Source organism: Lepisma saccharinum, chromosome 2 (genome assembly GCF_977018435.1).
Source record: "Lepisma saccharinum chromosome 2, izLepSacc3.1, whole genome shotgun sequence".
Classification (NCBI taxonomy): Eukaryota; Metazoa; Arthropoda; class Insecta; order Zygentoma; family Lepismatidae; genus Lepisma; species Lepisma saccharinum.
Window position 1 is genome coordinate 67,026,632 of NC_139230.1, and position 21,307 is coordinate 67,047,938.

Genomic DNA, 21,307 nt, shown 5'->3' on the forward strand with positions numbered 1-21,307 from the left:
AATGTGCAAACAATACTTGTTTGTAACAAAGAAAACGAAGGTAGTACGACTCGGCGAAAACATTTAATGGAGAATTGCACATGATGAAAACTTTTCAATCGATATTTGCGGAAGTATCCTTGCATTGAACTCGTGTGGGAAAGGGGTAAAATTAGTATGTCCTGAATTGCCACAAATATAAATAGTTATTTCATTAATATTTGTCAATGTCTTTGAAGCAGTACACAATTATCGTTAGAGTATCATAATTCACGATCTTATACATGAAAATATCCCTTTTAATGTGTGTCAATTCATTTATTTGTTTATTTTTTATAAATTCCATATGCAGAACAATGTAGCCACTATACACTGCTATTACAAATAATGTTACCATGCTCTTGTTTATAAAAAAAAGGAGAATTAAAAAAAAGAACACCTAGTATGGAGGATCGAACCTGGGACCGTTGGCAGCCCAATCGAGAACTCTAACCACTATACCACGCCCTTACCTTCGATTGGAACAACAATTTTTAAGTATTCTGTCCCTCCAATATTGTAAATGTCGTTGGGTATACATGTAGTTGACCTTTTACTTTAATTTTGAATTGCTTTCTTGTAGTATAGCAGATATCTTCGAGAAATAATTTTCGCAGTTATGAAGAAAAACTAGAATATTGGTAGTTGCGAAAATGCGAGTTATTTCTTCTAACTTATTATTGTGATTAGACATTATTAATGGAAAATATCTAGAGGCTTGTTTCCCTTGGAGTTCTTAATTATTCTGTCGCGTGAATATTGTAAACGTTATCCTGCAAAAAGAAGTTCAATACTCTGATATAGCTCTGTACTTCTAGAATTACTCTATACACATGCATTTGAAATTTAACTCTGAATTTATTTCTTCGTTGTTAGTATATCTAAGCTTGTGAATATACTTTATTTGTAATTTTATAACGGTTACCTGAACAACTACGAAATAGTTCCTTATAACAACCTCCGCTTGACCAATTTGCCAATATAAACAAATTGAATACAGATTGTCTTCGAGCTTACATTGTTAAAAAGGGGCGGATACACGTATTACTATCCCAATACTTATTCAATAAGGTTTCTGTTTGTCAGAAATTATCACTTAAACTATTGCATGTTGAGCTAGTGCCCACCTAGCCGCCTCTGATGAAATCTATCATTCTTCAGATTCTCTTTCAAATTCGACTCTGGTCACTTGTAACTTGCTGGGTGCGTTTTGCGATAAGAAGCGGCCTTGAATAGCGTGAGTGAGTCACTGTGAACGCCAGCAAGCTACGTTACCAAGCTTGTCTGCCTTTGAAAACCAAGTCATTTTTCTTTCACCGTTTCCGAACGCGATTGCTATTGTAGAAGTATATATTCTCTCAAAAGAGCACGAAAGGAAATTTGACCAATATTCTCCCGTCGTTTAAAACCAAATATTAAACGAAAAGTTCACGATTGTCAATAAACCTATCTGAGCATAAGGTGGATGTAAATAATAAAGTTAATAGAAAGATTCTCCAAAATTTATCTCCCACTGTCTACGTCAGGCCAGTACCCAGGGGGAGCATGGGGGCCATGCCCCCTCGAACCCTGAAAAAATATTTAAATGTGAACATATCAATAACTACGAAAATAACATCGTCGATATTAGAAATATGTAAAAATTTCAATTTTGTTCTTACATATACGAATCTGTTCCTTGCGCAAAAGTCTTCAGGCTGCAATATTGGGTAGTTTTAGTTTTATAACCATTGATGCAAGGCTACCAGACGTCCGATTCAGCGATTTAGTCAGACAGTGCGTTACTTTCAATCCCTGTCCCGACTTTTTCGAACTGCAATCGTGATGCGAGAATGTCTCTTTATTCTTAACACACAATTAGACATGTTCTTTATTGTAATAATAATTCCTAGTACGCAACATTTAATTTATAAATATATTATTTTCTAAACATAGAACTATCATGACTTTTCAATGGCGCTCGCACTATTTGAACTATTTTGTAATATCTGTCTCTCTCTCTCTCTCTCATATATAATAATAATAATCCTTTGCGCAACAGCCCCTCTCTCTTATATATATATATATATATATATATATATATATATATATATATAATATATATATATATATATATATATATATATTTGGGTCTGGGCCCTCCCTCAAAGAAATCCTACGTATGGGCCTGGTCTAAGTCAATGACAGAAATGCAAGCAATATTATTATTTATTTTTAACCGAATGAATGAAAGGAATGTGGAAGAATTTAAAAGAAATATAAAAGAGCAGAACGTCTGTTACTCTAGTTTAAAAATTGTTCTTCATGGAGGAAGAAAAATAAGAAGTATTTATTCCAGCACATTAACACAGTGTCCCACGAGTCTCTCTTGACTAATACTGTCAAATATGAAGTGATTTTATGAATAAAATTTTCCGCCTGTTTACGTCTAACGTTTGGTAGTTCGCAAACGGTGTAATTATTTCGTGTTACCTTACGCAACAGCAACTACATTTCATAAGACTGTTCTGAACACGACACTTGCGTCTAAACAAGCATTTCGTCTGTTGCAGTATCTCAGGAAAAGAACATCGTCCTGCAATGTTCAAGCTTCTAGATATTTTCCATTAATAATGTCTAATCACAATAATAAGTTAGAAGAAATAACTCGCATTTTCGCAACTACCAATATTCTAGTTTTTCTTCATAACTTCGAAAAGTATTTCTCGAAGATATCTGCTATACTACAAGAAAGCAATTCAAAATTAAAGTAAAAGGTCAACTACATGTATACCCAACGACATTTACAATATTGGAGGGACAGAATACTTAAAAATTGTTGTTCCAATCGAAGGTAAGGGCGTGGTATAGTGGTTAGTGTTCTCGATTGGGCTGCCAGCGGTCCCAGGTTCGATCCTCCATACTAGGTGTTCTTTTTTTTAATTCTCCTTTTTTTATAAACAAGAGCATGGTAACATTATTTGTAATAGCAGTGTATAGTGGCTACATTGTTCTGCATATGGAATTTATAAAAAATAAACAAATAAATGAATTGACACACATTAAAAGGGATATTTTCATGTATAAGATCGTGAATTATGATACTCTAACGATAATTGTGTACTGCTTCAAAGACATTGACAAATATTAATGAAATAACTATTTATATTTGTGGCAATTCAGGACATACTAATTTTACCCCTTTCCCACACGAGTTCAATGCAAGGATACTTCCGCAAATATCGATTGAAAAGTTTTCATCATGTGCAATTCTCCATTAAATGTTTTCGCCGAGTCGTACTACCTTCGTTTTCTTTGTTACAAACAAGTATTGTTTGCACATTACATGTAGGAGGAGAGTTGCATCTACATTTCACATTGGTCAGCTCCTTCTACTTACTTCTAGGAGCGAAAGCTTGTAGGGTAGTGTTTACTATCCAGGACTGTCAATCTGATGGTCGTAGGTTCAAACCCTTCCGGTGACAGAAAATTTTCGTAAGTTTTAGACCTATCCCATTGTGTTCATTGTCCACGCCGTGTGGAACGGAATGATTCAGTTTGGAATTAACGATGAGGGGAGGGGAAATATTAAATTGCAAAGTCTTCATTTCAACGAACCGAGAAGTGGACAAAAATTGGATAATTCTTATAAATATTCAAATTACATTCATGTTTTTAGTGGTATAATCGCAGGTAAAATCAAAGATCTTACATGGAAGATTTTACCTTGCTCTGAACTAAGTCAAAAGGCATTTCGAACCAATCTAATACATTTCAAAATGTTATTGAATGTTTCATGTCGATAATTTGACCAATGTATCAATTCTTGACGCTGGTACGATATTTTCTGCAACTAACTCTTCTCTTCAGTCCCTTCTGTTCTTCTCTTCTCGTTCTCCTCTCCCCTCCTTCTGCTCGCTCTGCTTTTATCTCATATCGCCTTCCCTACTTTTCTCGCATCTTATCTCCATCCCACTCATCTCCACCTCGTATCTCTTCTCCTGTCTTAGATTTCCGACTCCACTGCACTCTTCTCCTCTTCTTTTCGTTATTCTCTTTTTCTCTCCTTTACTTTTCTCTCCACTTTCCTCTTCTTTTCGTTCTTCTCTTTCTCTCTCCTTTACTTTACTCTCCACTCTCCTTTTCTCGTCTCCTCACTACATCTCTCCTCGTCTATCCTTTCTTTCTTCTCTCTTCTACTTTTCCTCTTCTCCTTTCGCTCTCTCTTTTTCCTCTCCTTTGTCACCTTTCGTTTTCTCTCACGTCTTTGTTTTTATTTCTTTCGCGTATTTTATAAATATCTATTGTGCATGTGGCAACCCTGAAATTGAGCCTAACTCTACACGCAACCCACCAACGCTTTGTGTAAATTGGGTTGCCCAGTTTAAAATGTCGTTGTCCTAAAACTTTTGAGAGACACTGTACAATGCTGCTCGCTCTGCATGTCCACACGTGCATGCGAGAGTGCTCTTTCATACACACGGCGGGATAACCAGGCCGTATTTAAAGGACATTGTTTAAATATACTCACAAAGAAACACCGAAGCACCTCGACAAGGTCTCGAACCAGAAAGCTTCCGATCTCCGTGGCGGAGTGGTTAGCATAGCGCGCTACGACGCCAGGTGTTTCGGCTTGGAATTCCAGCCTGGACATGGGTGTTTATTGTGTATCCCTTCATCAATTTCATCATATCTTTATTAATCCTCATCGTCGCGATTAGGGCCTTCGATACCCGGTGGAGTGGTTCGGATCGCACTTTAAACTGTAGGTCCAGTCCCGATTAGCCTTACTGTGCATAAAGTGGACTTAAAAACACGAACTCAATCAATCAATCATCGTCGCGATTAACTATAAGTCACACAAAAGCTATGCTAAATAACAAAAATAAATCGAATCAGAATTTTTCGAAGCCGAATCGTGAGTCGACTCGACGCGTTCGGCCACCAAGGCGGCTTCACTAGGAAAAATATGGACTTTTTGATGCTCCCCCTCCCCGCAGATTTCCCTCCCACGAAATTCCTCCGCTTCCGAAGAAAGCCCGAGATTCGTCAAGACTTCGATACACGCCGATCGGCAACTTAAGATCTTTCCCTTTAAATTGCGGGTGCTCTGTTTCGTTCGAGAGCCGCCAACCCCCACCCCTTCCCCCCTCCCCCGGCAGGCATTCTGATTCACAATGCTGGTTGACTGCCTGAATTGGCGAGGGGAAATATTAAACTTCTCCGAACAAGCGTCTCGGGAGACCCCGCGATCTAAAGGGAACTGGGTCACGGATGAAAAATGAGGCCATAGGTGGACTCGAAGAAGAGAGAAAAGACGTTACTCCCTTCCCATCTTTCCCTTGCCACGGACCCCGATCTCACTTTTTTATATCCCGTAGATGAATCATTGATTTTTAGCTTGTGGCGCATAGGAACACGGCCTCTTATGTCCCGACAGTTAAATGTATGCGAAAGAATTGAACAATCCTAGTTTGGAAAGGATGGAAATGTTCAGGACTATTGCTTTTAATGGGCCACAGGTAGTGTTGGAACCATCGGACTTTTATTCCTGTTAGCATCCTCCCGATTTCGCGAAATATCCCAAAACACTAAGCGCTCTACAAGGAAGTTTTTTTTTTATTACTTCTCCTTTTCATTTGCAAAAATTATAGGGTGTTCAGGATTGATTGATTGATTTTACTTTATTTTACTTCGCCTCTTGTGCCACTTTTGGCTAAACTCTGTCTCAACTCTCTGTGGAGCAAGGCTGCGCATAGCGTCAGAGAAGCGGGGAGAATCTAATGGCCAGATCGAAGCAGTACACGCTGCTCGAAGGCTTGTAATGCAGTCGTCCCCCTCCCGCTCCACGCTATACAGATCTTCTCACGTGTTCATTGGTGGAGCCGTCTCGCGTCAGTACTTGCGCAGAGACTCGTTTTCGTTCTCCTGCTCCAAAGATACATGCGACAGAGTATAATTTTCAAAGATGGGGATGAGTGATGATGTGATGAAATTGATGAATGGACACGCACAAACATCCATGCCCAGACCGGGATTCGAACCCGGGACTCCTGTCGTCAAAGCGCTATGTGCTAACCACTCCGCCACTGGGGGCGGCTAGGGTGTTCTCGAAAAATCACTTAGGTCAAAAAATAAAATTTTACAGCAGGCAGATATTTATGTTAATAATTTTAATAGTAGCTAAGCATTACAGACATTAGATACATGTTGGATCATCACTGTTAAGGATCATGCACAGGACCAAGATAAATTTATATTTTGTAACATTTTCTTTAATTGATTTACTCAATTAATTTAATTAATTGATTGATTTAAATGAAAGCAACAGAAAATCGCAGTTTGGTTTCTCCAGAAGATCCTAGAATTGTAGTGAATCTACATAAAATTGGCAGCGCTTTCTGTCTGAAGTGCAAGATGAAATTGTGTATATTGTATCGAAATTGATGTTTACTTCTTTAACGTTGTTGTTATATTTATGTTTAAGTTAACCATTTCGCGCCTAGTGGACCCAAGAATGTTAACTCAGTTGATTCACACATAGATCCATGAAGTGTTGTTCAAATGGCCAATGTTCTCTCGTTATGGTGCATTGTGATGGTTGTCTAATATATTCATAGGGAACCTGGAATCACTTGTCGTATTCCATTTACCTTTCATAGTGTATTTCCATACAAATCTGCACTATTGCGGACCGTGTTCCAAGTGGAAAACCCTAGGTGTGGGTTTGCTTAATATGGTCGTGTCTTCCCGTTTCGCCGAATGGCCCATTTAGATTTCCCACCTAAGTAAAATTTTCGGCGAAAAGGGAAATCCTGTTTCGCCGAATACTTTGAAGAGAGGGGATTTTCCCTCGGCTGCGAATTTTCAGGTGTTTGAGGCCAAAGTGTACCTGTTTAATTTTTGTAAACAAGCAGAAAACTTATATTAAAAAGTTATATGGAGAAAGATACCTAGACAAAGGAAGTATTTATACCGTGCGTCCATTTCGATCTGCAGCCGAGAGATCGGGAGAAGCGTGGCGGGCGGCGCTGGCGGAGATGCCGACATTTGCGGCCTGAAATGCCCGCTTATTTTTATGGACATATGCAGACATTTATATAAATATTGCAAAACGATCACTAACCTGTGTTATAAGAGTATGGTTTTAATTTTAGTAGCTTAGTGGCTGTATGTGCTGATGATTTTGACACTCCCATCTCCTGTGAAACACGGCGTACAGGTTTGTTTGGATAACTTTCTAACGCTGCCCCAATTTCATCGAGTTCATCGAGGAAGCTCACGAAAACCATTGACTTTTAATGGTTTCGTCGGCAGCGTAATCTTGATACAGTGTTGCACATTCGAAACCTCCAAACGATCCCCATCGACACAAAACTCTTTCAAGGATATAAACTTAAGCAGGACGTTGCTGGTCAAAACTATGACTAAAATGTTTTATTATCTGTGGCTCTTATCGTCACTTCTAAAGCGTATTTTTTTGTGTATATAATTGCAGAACTTGGATGAATTACAGATGATGAATTATAACCCAGGTTAGTGCTCGTTTTGCAATATTTATATAAATGTCTGGATATGTCCGTAAAGATAAGCGATCATTACAGGCCGCAAATGTCGGCATCTCCGCCAGCGCCGCCCGCCACGCTTCTCCCGATCTCTCGGCTGCAGATCGAAATGGACGCACGGTAGTATTTGTGGATCTAGAGGAAGCATTTGATAGAGTGAATTGGATGAAACTTGCAGAGATTCGAGCTGTCTTTAAAATATTTTTACGAGGAGCACAAAAATATATCATCGGTTCTGCCGAGGTTTTAACCCATAGTTCCGAACATCAAGTCGATCACTCTTTCTTTGCTTCTTCGGCAAAGGGTGGGGGGAAATCAAAAATGGAATTTAGTAGACTTATTGTATGTGTGTTATTTGTCTATGTGGCAGTTTTAGTATTCTCATTTTGCGATTGACTCCTTATTCAATATTTCTACTCGGTGGAGGCACAAGTGTTTCGAATCCCACTTTAAACTGTAGGTTAAGTTCCAATTAGCCTTACTGTGCATAAAGTGGACTTTAAAACAACAAATCAAATCAAATCAATATTTCAATTTTATCAATTTGATTCGCTTATTATATTTCAATTTTATCAACTTGATTCGATTATTATATTTCATAGTCTTAATTTGCTTATTATGAATTAAGTGCATAATTATCGGTTTTTAAGTGTTTTTATATGTGCTTGTTGTCAAAGCGAAAAGGTTATTTTCACATTTATTTCCTTCAGCTTGGAAGATGGAAATAAAGTTGGAATGTTTATTAATGTATTTTAATTTCTTAATACTTCGTCTCTATTTGTTTATGTTTGTTAGTTTGCATTTTTTTACTTCTTTGGTGAATCGCAATAATGTCGACGAACGATGAAAGTATTGAAATAGATGATAAGATGTCTTCACATATCCATATCTTACCCAGGATTCTAAATTAAGATCTCTGGCCGTTCGTCTGTTGTCAACTTTAATTGACTTTTGTGGCACTGGTGATTATGAACTACTATTTTAACCTTTGTTCATCATTAATAAGCGATTGTTTATATTCTTTCAGCCGGAGTGTACCCTGTATCTCTACAATGTGACAAAAGAGAATCTCATCATTGTAGCCAAATTAGCTGATGAAAACTTCACATTCAGCAGAGAAGCCCTCCATAAGACCTCTCCAGATACACTGAGAAAGGAAAAGGTGAGAATTTTGGAATATATTTATTTAATTTACTAAACCCTTGCCAATTTTATTTGATATGTTTTCCCTTCGTCTTAAAAAATACAAAACAGTGAATTTTCCCTAAGACTCTTCAATATAATAAGGGAAAAAATTATCATACAGAAAAGACCGTATTACTTTGTAGATAAATTTGAAATTCATCAGAAAGTGCATACCATTACCATTAAAAGTATTTCAACGGGTAATAATGTTTAGGACTTTGTTTATTATTTTCTTATTGTGTATTTGTAAACGTATATTAATACCCACTTTACATGGTCATTAATTTGTTAGATGTGCAAATACCATTGCTTCCACGAATATAGGGCTAATCGGAAACTCCTTTTGAAGTATTCAGGAACGGAACAACTGTTAATAAATGGAAAACGTAGAAAAAGGAATGAAATATGATAACCGATTTTTTATAATCACCCTCAAAAAAGGACCTTTACCAACGGTCATGCATAATAAATTACTTGTAAACGTATATTCTTCTGTTCGGTTAGTTGTACGAGTCTTTTTCACTACAGTTGTTGTTCAAGATATTTGAAGAAAGTGAAATAACATTCCTCTATATTTACCAAGTGTATTTTGAATTCAGTAAAGGCTGAGCTTGCGCTTCACGATTGAAATAATCGTGTCGATTTCCCTGTTCCTAACTACACTGGTGTCCAAACGAAGCAGCCGACCTCCGTGGCGCCGTGGTTAGTACAGCGAGCTACGACACCAGGGGTCACGGGTTCGAATCCCGGCCTGGGCATGGGTATTCTTTGTGAATGTCCCTTCATCAATTCCATCATATCATCGTCGCGATTAACCAAAAGTGGAAGAAAAGCAACGCTAAATAACAAAAATAAAATAAAATCAAAATGAAGAACTTCAACTAGTCATTTTGAATGGTCGAGGACGTCACAGCAAGTAGTACTTTGACTGTCATATTCCTCCATTCATGAGCAGAAGTGTGGCCGTTCTTGATGGAGAACGTACACCAGTGTACAGTATCGCAGAAAGATGCCGTTTGGAGACTCCTCTGTGCTGGGAAGAAGCAGCAGACGCAGACAGATGTGTCCACAGTCTTCAATGTGCCACACCATGTCTTTGGCGATGATTCAAACACAAAGGAGAGGTTTACTAGCCACCAATAAAAGGTTGCCCAAAAGTTACAACCTCTCATAAGAACCTGTATCTTGCTTTACTGCACGATGTAATCTTACGATGCCTACTACACAACTGTCATTTGAGCTTCTCAGAAGCACAAGTGTAAAGACAAACTGTGTAAACGAACGACCATGAAATTACACTCTGTCTCAGTTATCTCTGGAGCAACCAAACGAAAGTAAGTCTCTGCGCAAGTAGTGACGCGAAACAGCTCCACCAATGAAGGAGGAACGGCATTGCGTGGGGGGTAGCGACTTCCGTTACCAGCCTTCCAGCAGCTTGTACTGCTTCGCTCTGCCCACTCGATTTCCCCCCTTCTCTGCCGCTATGCGCGGCCTTGCTCCAGAGATATGTGTGACAGGGTATAGGCGGGTGGCAGAAGTTCACGCTGTTGCCACGTCGAAGCACAACCCCATGTGTTCGGAGGTTTAAGAGAATGAAATATCTCCTTGTAGAGTTGGGTCTTTGTAACCCATGTGATACAAACTGACAGTATTTGCTCGAAAGGTCAAGAACGACAACTGTTTGCCCCGAGGAGAGGTCGGTCTGACGCTCGAACTAGGCAACGCAGCCCGGTTGACGTTGCCACAGAGTGCGAGGAAACAAGCGGCTTTTGTCCCGCTCTCGCTTTGCTTTGCTTTTCGCTTGTGGCACCAGCGCAATTCTGCCCAGCCGCCTATTTTCATGGCCGTGAGTTTAGTAGAAGCTCATGGCTGTCGGTCTCTGTATGTACCAACATCCAGTATTGTGAATCCCACATAATGGTGCAAAAGACGAGCCCGTTTACAGTAGAGTCAGGAACATCACCATTGTGCCCCGAAACCTGAGTCAGTCGAACCATGTGCTCTTTTGGAATGAGTCCAGATTTAGTTACATAGCGATTCGCATCACAGAACGATCTTGAGAGAGCAAGCGATCCATTACGATCTCATGAACATCAAGGACGAGTTCTGCTGGTTGTGTAATGCTGTGGGCAGGCATCATATACGATGGGTGTACAGAGTTACACATCTTGGATGACGGTACTATTAATACAGAGAAAGCGAGGATATCCAGAGTATAGGGTAGGCAGCGAGGTCTCCAGATTTGAATCCCGTGGAGCATGCGTGTGGTGCATTAGGAAGTCGGAATGTGTCATGCCAGCCTCTACCAAAGACAATTCCGGCTTCCACACTGATCTTCGTGAGGGGTGTCCACAGACATCTTGACCAGCCCCATAGCAAGCTTGACATCCGTATTGACCTGTGTTAACCAGCGTGTACCTACAATGAAATCCAGATTCTGTGTTGTTATTAAAATGTGCATCTCTTTTGCAATAAGATTTCTTTATTGTACGTGTATACTTTTGTTATCCATGATAACGACCCTTCCCTTGACTGTGCTTAACATTTCAACACCAATGTATCTATAAAGACTATCTGTAAACTGGCAACGAGCAATCTTTTTCCTCTATTCTTCAGTTGCAACTGGGGAATACAAATGTGGGTTTCATATACGCCATAAGCTTTTAAGAAACCACTCAATGTCACATTTCTTCTTTGCAATACAGCCTGAGAAATGCATTACTGCAAGTTAACGAAACCCCGGCATATAATGTATCACGCACGGTAAAATTATTCTCATACATACATGTGGTTTGCTCCTGGCGTTTGATAAAGATTTAATCGCCACTAGTTTTGTCTTATAAAAATAAATTGTTATTTCAATACGTTTGACTGCCCCCAACGTAATTAACTAGAGAGGAGAGGTGTTAAAGTACCCCTCATAATTAAGATATCCTTTAAAACATTGAATGCGTGAAAACGAGGTAAAAACTAGAGTGATATAAAAAAGCAATATGAAGTTCTTTAGAAAACTATTATTTATCATAATCACGCAAAATTTTATTCCTATACCATGTACAGTCACGGACACTTCTGCGTTGTAATGGTCCCCTTTACTGGGCCTCCCCTATGGCGTAGTGGTAACGTCGTCGCCTTATAATCAAGGAGTCCCGTGTTCGATACCCGGTAGAGGCACATAGCACAGTGGTTCGGACTTTAAACCTTAGGTCCAGTCCCGATTAGCCTTTCTGTGCATAAAGTGGACTTAAAGCAATAATTCATTCCATTTACTTTCAATCGTTACAACCCAGAAGTGTGCGTGACTGTACAGCACGGGAAAACAGGCAGGAAAATATAAAATCTGTAGACATTTTTCAGAATTCCAGAACTTCTTTGTGGCACTGTAAAATTTTCTACTGATTTCGGCAATAATTTGAAGGTTTTTTAAAAAATAATGTTTGGCTCTTGTTTGCTATAAAAATGAATAACAGGAAAGATTTTGTGTTGCATTGAGAAATTTGCATGTTACAAGTCAGGATGTTCGCTGCGATTCTGCATTAACGCTCAGTGTTGTAGAACGTTGAATGTCTTCTTTCTTCGCCCCCCTGCTCCCCAAGTAAGCAACGAGTCCCGGGGGAACCCTCCTGCATCTTGCCAAGAATGATGGCTCCAGCGCAAGACAACTCACAGCAACTTTCGTGAATTGCAACTAGCTTGTAGCTCCTGCGTAGGTTTACCGTGGTATAAATATTCATGAGATTCCGGAGATCCCTTTAATATCCTTTATTCGCTGATTGCTCCCGCAAGTCCTTATGGAATTAATTTGTGAAATGTTTTACTTGAGAAAAATGAAACGAAATAAATGCCAAGAATTTATTCGAAGGTGCGGTCATCGATATTATACAAACTGGTATCTCTCACCCCCTCCCAACCAACACGCATATATTCAAAATAGCCAAATGAAATTTTAAATTCTTGCGTCGTTCACTTTTTCACTGCGCAAACGGAACATGAAAATATTTTTTCATGGTTTCTTACATTATACTTTGAAGAAAACAACTGTTAGGGTTTCTTACGTTGAAGAATTACTTACGTACTTGTTCTTCAATAAGATTGAACATCTCATTGGTAGTATTTTCGTTCTAATGTCATTAAAATGCTCACAAAAGGAGATTTGTGACGGAAAGATGAACCGCAAAGTTTCTTGCAAGTTATGCACAGAAGTTAATCTGAACTGAAACTGCAGCGTTACGCGAATTTTCTTCTTCTGAGTTATCGAACCACAGAACTCTATATTTCAAGATGTTAGTTACTTTTACATCCCAGTTCATGACGAGGTTTTGAATTGCAAAGAAACAGTACGAAGCTCGAGAGACAAGTTCGTATGAACAAGCTTACTCTGAAGATTACAATTTTTAAGGTGAGGAGTCCAAATTTCCGAATTCTTAGTATACGACATGGAAGTTTTGTGCTTGCTTGTTCCTTCATTGATTCATAATTCATCCTCATCGTAGAGAGATAGGAAGGCGACGTAACATTACCAAAATACAAAAATACAAGGAGTGGATTATAATATGGTACTGATTTTGTGGGTGATGTGTGGGTATCATAGCTCATGTTGACTGTTTTCGCCGAAGTAGCTTTTCGAAGTATAGTGTAAATTAAATTAAATGCTGATTTACAATGTTTCCAAAACGATTCAAAGAAATGTAACATACTGTTTTCGACATCACTTTTAGCGTTACAGGGATGAGTTACATCGACTGAGGAGATGTATTATTATTATAATAATTGTTATTATTAGTATTATTATTATTAGTAGTAGTATTGATATTATTATTAGGGGACTCCCCGATGGCGTAGTGGTAACGTCGTCGCCTTGTAATCAAGAGGTTCCGGGTTTGATACCCGATGGAGGCACATAGCAGTTACTGGTTAGGATCCCACTTTAAACTGTAGATCCAGTCCCGATTAGCCTTACTGTGTATAAAGTGGACTTAAAACACCAACTCAATCAATATTATTATTATTATTTTTATTATTATTATGGCGCAGTGTTTGGAATGTTCAGAAATCACATGGCACCAAGTCTGCTTTCGGTCAATGCTGTGACTTTTGTTGCACTGACATTTTAGAGAAATATTATGATACTAAAATTTCTTCTATAATACTGTAAACGTTGCTGATTGAATGATTGATTGAGTAGGTATTTTAAGTCCGCTTTATGCACTGTAAAGCTACGTTTCCATTCTGACAAGTTCCAGACTCATGACGCGCAACATGAGCCGGCGCAAGTTGCGCGTCATTTAGTGCACTGTTTCCAATTCAAAACTACTTCTGCAAATTTGATTTGATTTTGATTTTAAAATTTTGGGTGCGTCAGCACTAAGGCTATTTTGCACCCGTCACACTATACGGGGTCCAGCCCCTTACCATTACACATAACAACTCTAACGTTGCTGAAATAAAATCATAAAATATTAAAATGTTCTGACTTTCGTTAAAAGCCGAGGCTGCAAAGAATACTCAGCACAAATAAGGACAAAAGAACAGGACAACACAAACAAAATTATACTGGCCATGGGGCCAGTCGCCAGAGCCTCGTTAGTCTTCAGTCCAGGGTGCACTAACGTGGAAGTGAGGTTGACATTTGGGTGTACTACGTGGAAGGTCACCCCTTACACCCCTACTACTACTTCTGCAAAATACGCCCGCAACAACACTGGAACTGGTGTGCAGGACCGCAGTGTAGCGTGTGTAGTGCTTTAGTGTAGTTTAGTGTTTCTTCTCTTGTATTGTAATAATTTGGTGGTGATTTAACTTGTGTAAAGATGGACAATACAGCTACGGCGGGTTTTGTGGTTATGGCAGGCGCGTACCATGAACTCCTAAAAAAGAGGCGAAAACAACCTGGATGTTGGATTAGAAGTTTTCTAGCGCAAAAAAAATCATTCATTCCTTGAGACAGGAAACTCAGTAAATTGTAGAATTGCCATTTCGGAACGTAAACATCCTTTGCACCGCATCACTTTTTTACTCTTTTCGATTTTTATTTTTTACCTCAAATACTGTGATCTCTTCTCAACTTCCTCAACAGTGGTTTCAATGATGTCGGCAATTCGTTGCAAGGCATCGCCCCTACAGTTTGAGTTTTTATGGTTCGAACTGGTGACATTCCACAACACAACATTCGACCAACATTTGTCCACAAAACAAACACTTACGTACAAATTGACAACCAATTACAACAACTACACTCAAATAACAGGACGCTGTGTCGTGACGCCGCTTCAATCCGAACAGCGAGCACGTGGTTGTAGTCGCGTCGTCTGTTTCTACTCTAGTGCGCATGCGCGTGCCCCAGGAACTTGCTGCAGGCTGTTTCCATTGTCCGTGACGCATGTTGTGCGTCAAAATCGTTGGGGCAATTTTGTCCCCGGCACTTGCGCCGCGGCATATTGCAGACAGTTTCCATTTCAACAAATGCTTGGCACATGCCGCACGTCATGTTGCGCGGCAAATTTGTAGTAATGGAAACGGGGCTTAAGGCTAATCGGGACTGGACCTACAGTTTAAAGTGGGATCCAAACCACAATGTACCTCCACCGACTGTAAACGTTGCGACACTGTGAATTTAATTAGTAATGTCAGAAAGAAAACGTAAAAATAATTATTTATTCAAGAATCGCATACAGTTCATAGTCTTACATCACAGTGTTGTCATTCTATCTTTAGCAGGAAAGGGCAGTTTCCTACCAAATCTTTCAAATTAAATACATGTTTACAACGTTTCAAGAACGATACAGAGAAATGTAACAAACTGTTTTCGACATTACTTTCACATTTCATGAATTGAGCAGTTGTTTTCCCCACAGTTGTTCTTTCAGCTTTTTGAATGCCCAGAAATCACGATGCTAAGTCTTGGATGTATAACGGGTGTTCCAGTGCAGTCCTACCCAGTCAATGCTGTCAACGTAACAGCAGAAGCACGAGGCTAGGTATTGCCGTGGAAAAAGCCATTGTTTCGTGAACAGATCTGGTCTTTTTTTTCCCCTCATGGTTTTACTCACATGGGTTTTTGGACCTTGGAATATTAGGCACTATTAGCTCTTTGTCCAATATTTGAAGTACTTCATTTCCGCCCTTTCCAAGCTTAATGCAATCAATTCAACCACGTATCTCTGCCGTACTATAAGATAAACATCTTCCTCATACGCCATAACAACACGTTAAGTACGAACCTTTCTGTAACAGAACGCTACACGCTGCAGGGTCGTACATGTCGATCTATGACGTACCCCAACAACAGTATCAAATTGCAACGTCTATCACATTGTAAGAGAGACAGAGGCAGGCAGCCTCATTACTTTTAAATCAACACATTAAAGTTAACCTTAAGACAATCCTGCGTTCAAATACAAAAAAAAATCAAGTTGCTTTCCTGTATGTAGCTACCAAATAACTGAGAATTGAAGTGTCAGAAATATTTTCTTTTCGAAATAATGAACAGATGTTTTGATTGATTTGCTATATTTTACTTCGCTTTTTGTGCCACTTTTGGCTAATTTGCGAAGATGGGGATGAGTGATGATATGATGAAATTTATGAATGGACACTCACAAACATCCATGCCCATGCCGGGATTCGAACCCGAGACCCCTGGCGTCGTAGCGCGATGTGCTAACCACTCCGCCTCGAGGGCCGGCAAATGAACAGATGTAAGTTCGACACTAGTGTTATAATTTTTACTTAAAGTTGGGATTAGTTCTGTTCCCAAATTGATTGCATGAATGTCTGGTGGCTGTTTATTCGCGGGGAAATTATTGCTCAAGGAGTAAAACACTAATATTCAAACTTACCATGATATTCATTAGAGTCGACACACATAGCAACTGTCAATTATTGTTTGTTGATTAATTCTCTAGTTTGCTTATATGGTTAATTTAAAATGTGCAAATATAACGTATTATTAGGTAAATTAATAGTTTACTTGTTCGTTTTCAAGGAGGTGTGCTCAGGTCCATTAGAAGAAATCAGCCAGAAGATCAACAACCGTCATCCAGAAGTCCATTCACACATGCTGCTCTCTGCATTCAAAGTGGCCGAGGTTGAGGTCAAGGTTCCAAATGTGGGCTCTGGTTCGGCGTCTTCGCATTTTTCTATGTTTTGTTTACTGGGAGCACCTCTGCTGCTCCTGATTTCCAAACCAACATCGTGACGAATCAGCTACCCAACGGCTCAAATACACCATGTCTCATCCAATGTTTAATGCAAGAAGAAGGGACTAATATTAATAATCTTCTTCCATATATCATTCAAGGGTATATATTGTAACATAGCTGAGTTTTGGTCAAGGATGTAAAAATAGTAAAAAAAAATGAAAGGTTAAAAGTGGAAGGACTCAAGTAATGTATACGAAGAGACTTCTGTAAAATGAGCAATAAGTTACAGATATGGTGTTCAGTGAAGGTATCCTTAGGATTTACCGTATCGAACACTCGAAATAAGTGAGTTTGGGCTACAGTTATATAATGCATGCATACATGTAACACATAATCATATACATAAACTACATTGCAGGGAATTTATATGGGATTATGTTAAGTTTGTTACAAGGAAAACATATTGGAGTATCTTATGAACGTATATAGAAGAGGCATATGAATAGGATTGCTATGATGATATATCAGTTAATAAAGTGAAGAAAACTACATGCTAACATTCAGAAAGAACTTTTTTATACGAGCAAAAAAAAGTGGCGTCAGTTTTCAAAAAGTACTCAAGCCCTGAAATTGGGCCTTGTTCCTTAGCTGCCTGAGACTGACTGAAGTCCATGTGTTGTAGGTATCCAAATTTATTATCTCAGTCCCAGTCGGACTTTTGTTACCTTTATCCCTCCCAAGACCCCTAATTCCCTCAGTGAGGGAACATGTTAACCACGAACTCCTCTATTCATATCTTTCTGTCTTAAGAAATAAAGTGTATAACCTACAAAAATCTGCTTTCCAAATTTAAAATAACAAAACTTGCTTCCCTCCCATGCATTGAGCTTTAATGTTATTTAGTTACTGAAAGGAAATAGTTGGATTGTAATACCTGTGTATTATTAAAATGCCCACAACCTAGTTACTATTCTCCTGTATTTATTGTGGGATCGTGTATTCCATAATTTTTTAAAGAAAAAAGTCGTTTTCATTACGCAATAACGTTATAGATATAAAAGTTTGTTTTGCTGGAAGTTTGTGTTCTAATAATGTGCAAAACTGTTACAAATATTACATAAATATTAACATTGTGATTGTTGCAGTAATGGATATAATTATTCTGGAGAATCCTGTCCAAAACAAAACACTGTTTCACAGAGATTTTATCTACACAAAATATTAATAAAGAAAATAAGTTTTGAGAAGGACTACAATGTTATGTTCTTCACGTTAAAGTAACGCTGGTGTTTAAAAAGAACGTAAGGTTGTCTAGTATCAATGTCTTCCTTCATGTACACCTCTTTAGTGTCAAATTAGATGTGTTGCATCCAAGTTCCTTACATAGGCCAATGCCTATGATGTCAGTGCTCTAATTGACTGCAAGCTTTGACATGAAGTGTTCACTCAAAGAGTCCTAACACTCTAAACCACTTGGAATTTGTCGCCCTCATCTTTGTTGTTGTGCTCAGTGCATGTGTAGGGGTAAATAAATTTGGACATAACAAAGAATAACTGCAACAGTTTCCTTTCATTAAAAGTTCATTCGTAGTACCGTACTAATTGCAAATATAAATAACTTAACCTGATTGTTGAACTCATTATTTTTGTATCAGGTATGCCTGTGGTTTCTTCACATCCGTTTCTCAACCTTTTTCTTTGTGAATGGGTGAAACTGTTGAAGATATGATATGTTATGTCCCGAAAGAGAATTTTTGGCAATCGCACAAACGTACAGAGTTGCAGAGCTTCAGAAGTTGTCTTTCAGGGCTTCATTTTTTCCCATGAGGGTGCACAGAAGTCTAGTGGCTATTGGGGTGATACCTATAGCATGTGTGAAAAGTGAACCCTATTAGAAATAATAGAAATCCTACTTGTTTATCCTTCTACTCAAGCCAGATTATAGCATGTAGCTCTAAAGCTTTTATTACTTTACCTTCAACTTGACAACTTGATAGTTCGCATTGTATATAATGTAAAAGCCACGATTCATTGAGAGTGACTGATGACTTCTGTGTAGCCTTTTGTTATGAACATCCGTTGTTGACATGTGTAAAAATTTTATTAAATAAAAACCTGTTTTCTTTACTAAACGCACCACATGTAATTTCTTTGCTTCCTTTTTATTCTAAGTCGTCACCGCATAGTGCACGAATGATGGGGGAGTCAATTGTAGAGACTGATTGCATAAAATCTTTATGGCATTAAATCAAGTGGAGAGTCTGCGTGCTTCCCTTGCCGCTCTTAAACCCGGATATCAAGTATTATCCTATCAAATAACAACCGCGTGCAGATTCAAAGGAACTTATGCCGGCTGAGTTCAAGATCTCCACACTTGTACGAGAGGTCAAATTGCTTTGAATGCGAATAAATACTACATCCTTTGTAACAGAGATTCTATAAATGTATTTCAGGCACTATTCCACTAAAGTTAAAACAATAAATATTTTTATCTTTAATATACGACACAGGATAACCATAATTATAGTTTTGGAATTGGAATAGCATTAAATTTGAAAATACAGTAATTAGCCCTGGAATATCTGAAAGGCGCAACTATGTATCTTTACGTGGCGCTCACACGTATTTAATAATTTCCATATAAACTATGCAACTAAATAATGTCATTCTAAAATGTATTTTTTATAGTTCACTTTATGAACAGATAGGTTAATCGGGAAATATTTTTCTACACCAATTGTTCACAACCACAACAAAAGTGAGGATATCAAATTATCTTCATTGTTTATTGGAATATTGACACCAGTGGCAAACACTGCCTTCCAAAGAGGGGTAGCGGAAGCTACAAGAAACCCACCCAACCACCTCCCAATTTTCCGTTTACATATAATTGTTTGGATGTTATTCCAAATATTGCAAAATAGAAAAGTGAACTTTAACTAAATGTTAAGATATCTCTATATTATGGAGTAAACAGTGCTGCACAGAGCTGTAGCTAGATATCCTCCTTCGAGTTAAAGTTCTTTTCGGTGTCCTTCCCCCCTATACTTGCGACAAAGGTTACTATTTCCGTTTCTACCATCATTATTTATTATATTTGCGTGTAAACGGCAACTTCCAGACCCCATAAGTATTCCAAGGCAAAAATGGTATCAGTCTGGTCTCATGTGTCTGCACTCCTCTGCAACCAATGTTTCTTATAAATGACAAATCTCTACTGCTGCCCAGCAGCAAAAAATCCAATACGTCCACCCTTGTTCATGCATATGTCTAGAACCCATTCTTCGGAAGGCAAAATGTTACTTCAAGTCAATTAACTTAAATATAATGACATATTTGGTACTATCATTCATTCTATGACACTTTATCATCTCTTTCACACCTAACATGTTGACAAAAATGTTCATTAACCGACCGCCCTCTTCCTAGGCAGGGGTAGTGCACGCTTACCCTGGGTATATGAAGTGTTCGCCATTGATTGTCACTTGAGCTTCCAAATCTCCATTTTAAATTTATTATTACCTTTAAACTCTTACAGCCACTCAGCAACTTCGGCCTTCTAAACGAAAGATAATGTTTACATACATACTTTGTGTACACATCAGAAGGCATTCTCTTTGAACAATAAAAAAATTATGTTATGTGTTCACTCAGATTAATGTAAAAAAATGTAGTATCTGCTTAGAGTAGGGTAGACTCACGGATGCTGGACCGATGGGCAACTCCAGAAACAGCATCACCACTTTCATTGGTGCTTCTTTGAAGGTGCGTGAGATTGCAAAAGGATTACCGTATCGTTTGACCAGAACCGAGAGAAGGTGCTTGCAACTAGTATATTTTATTTGTAACTGTTTAGTGCTCTAGATCAGCCAGCGGTTCTCAATTTTTTTTCTCATTGTACCCATTAGTCGTAACTAAACGTCAAATGTACCCCCACCATAGATTTTCTCCGAAAAGTGGATTTTGGGGATTTCTTTTTGCTGCCTCATTGGTAGGGCTTTTTATATATGTTGGAGGCATGAAATAGAGCAAGATGTCATTTGGGTTGTATGTGGAAAGATGGTAAACTGGTAAACAAATAAACATTAGAATCCTAAGTTTATTACTTTATTAGATGTTCTTACGTTTACAGTCTTTATGATTAGTTAAAAAAAATAATTGAAACACATGTATGTTAAGAAGTATATAAAAAACTTAATTTTCATATATTTTTACAGAGTTATTGCAAAAAGTAAATAACAAAAATAAGTTTGTAAACAAACTGTCAAGCACAATTTTGGAGTTTTATTGTAAATCCTCAGTGTCTAGGGAGAAGGATATGCCTGCATAGCCTGACACAGTTTCTTGAAGTCTGGTTGTGCACTTGAAACTATCAAGCGGAGATTCGGATCCAAATTTAGTATATTGTAGATTTTGAAT

At 38.4% G+C, this 21,307-nt stretch overlaps 1 protein-coding gene across 3 annotated transcripts in view; it reads left to right on the plus strand.

Annotated features, from left to right (window-relative positions):
* Gfrl (Glial cell line-derived neurotrophic family receptor-like) overlaps positions 1-19,008 on the plus strand; it is an 861,280-nt gene extending 842,272 nt beyond the window's left edge. For all 3 annotated transcript variants that reach the window (XM_083117425.1, XM_083117426.1, XM_083117427.1), the window contains 2 exons: positions 8,590-8,724; positions 16,732-19,008. In XM_083117425.1, the coding sequence (XP_082973551.1) occupies positions 8,590-8,724; positions 16,732-16,944 (348 nt within the window). In that variant the 3' untranslated portion in view covers positions 16,945-19,008. The remainder of the gene's footprint in view (positions 1-8,589; positions 8,725-16,731) is intronic.
* Positions 19,009-21,307: the final 2,299 nt, after the last annotated feature.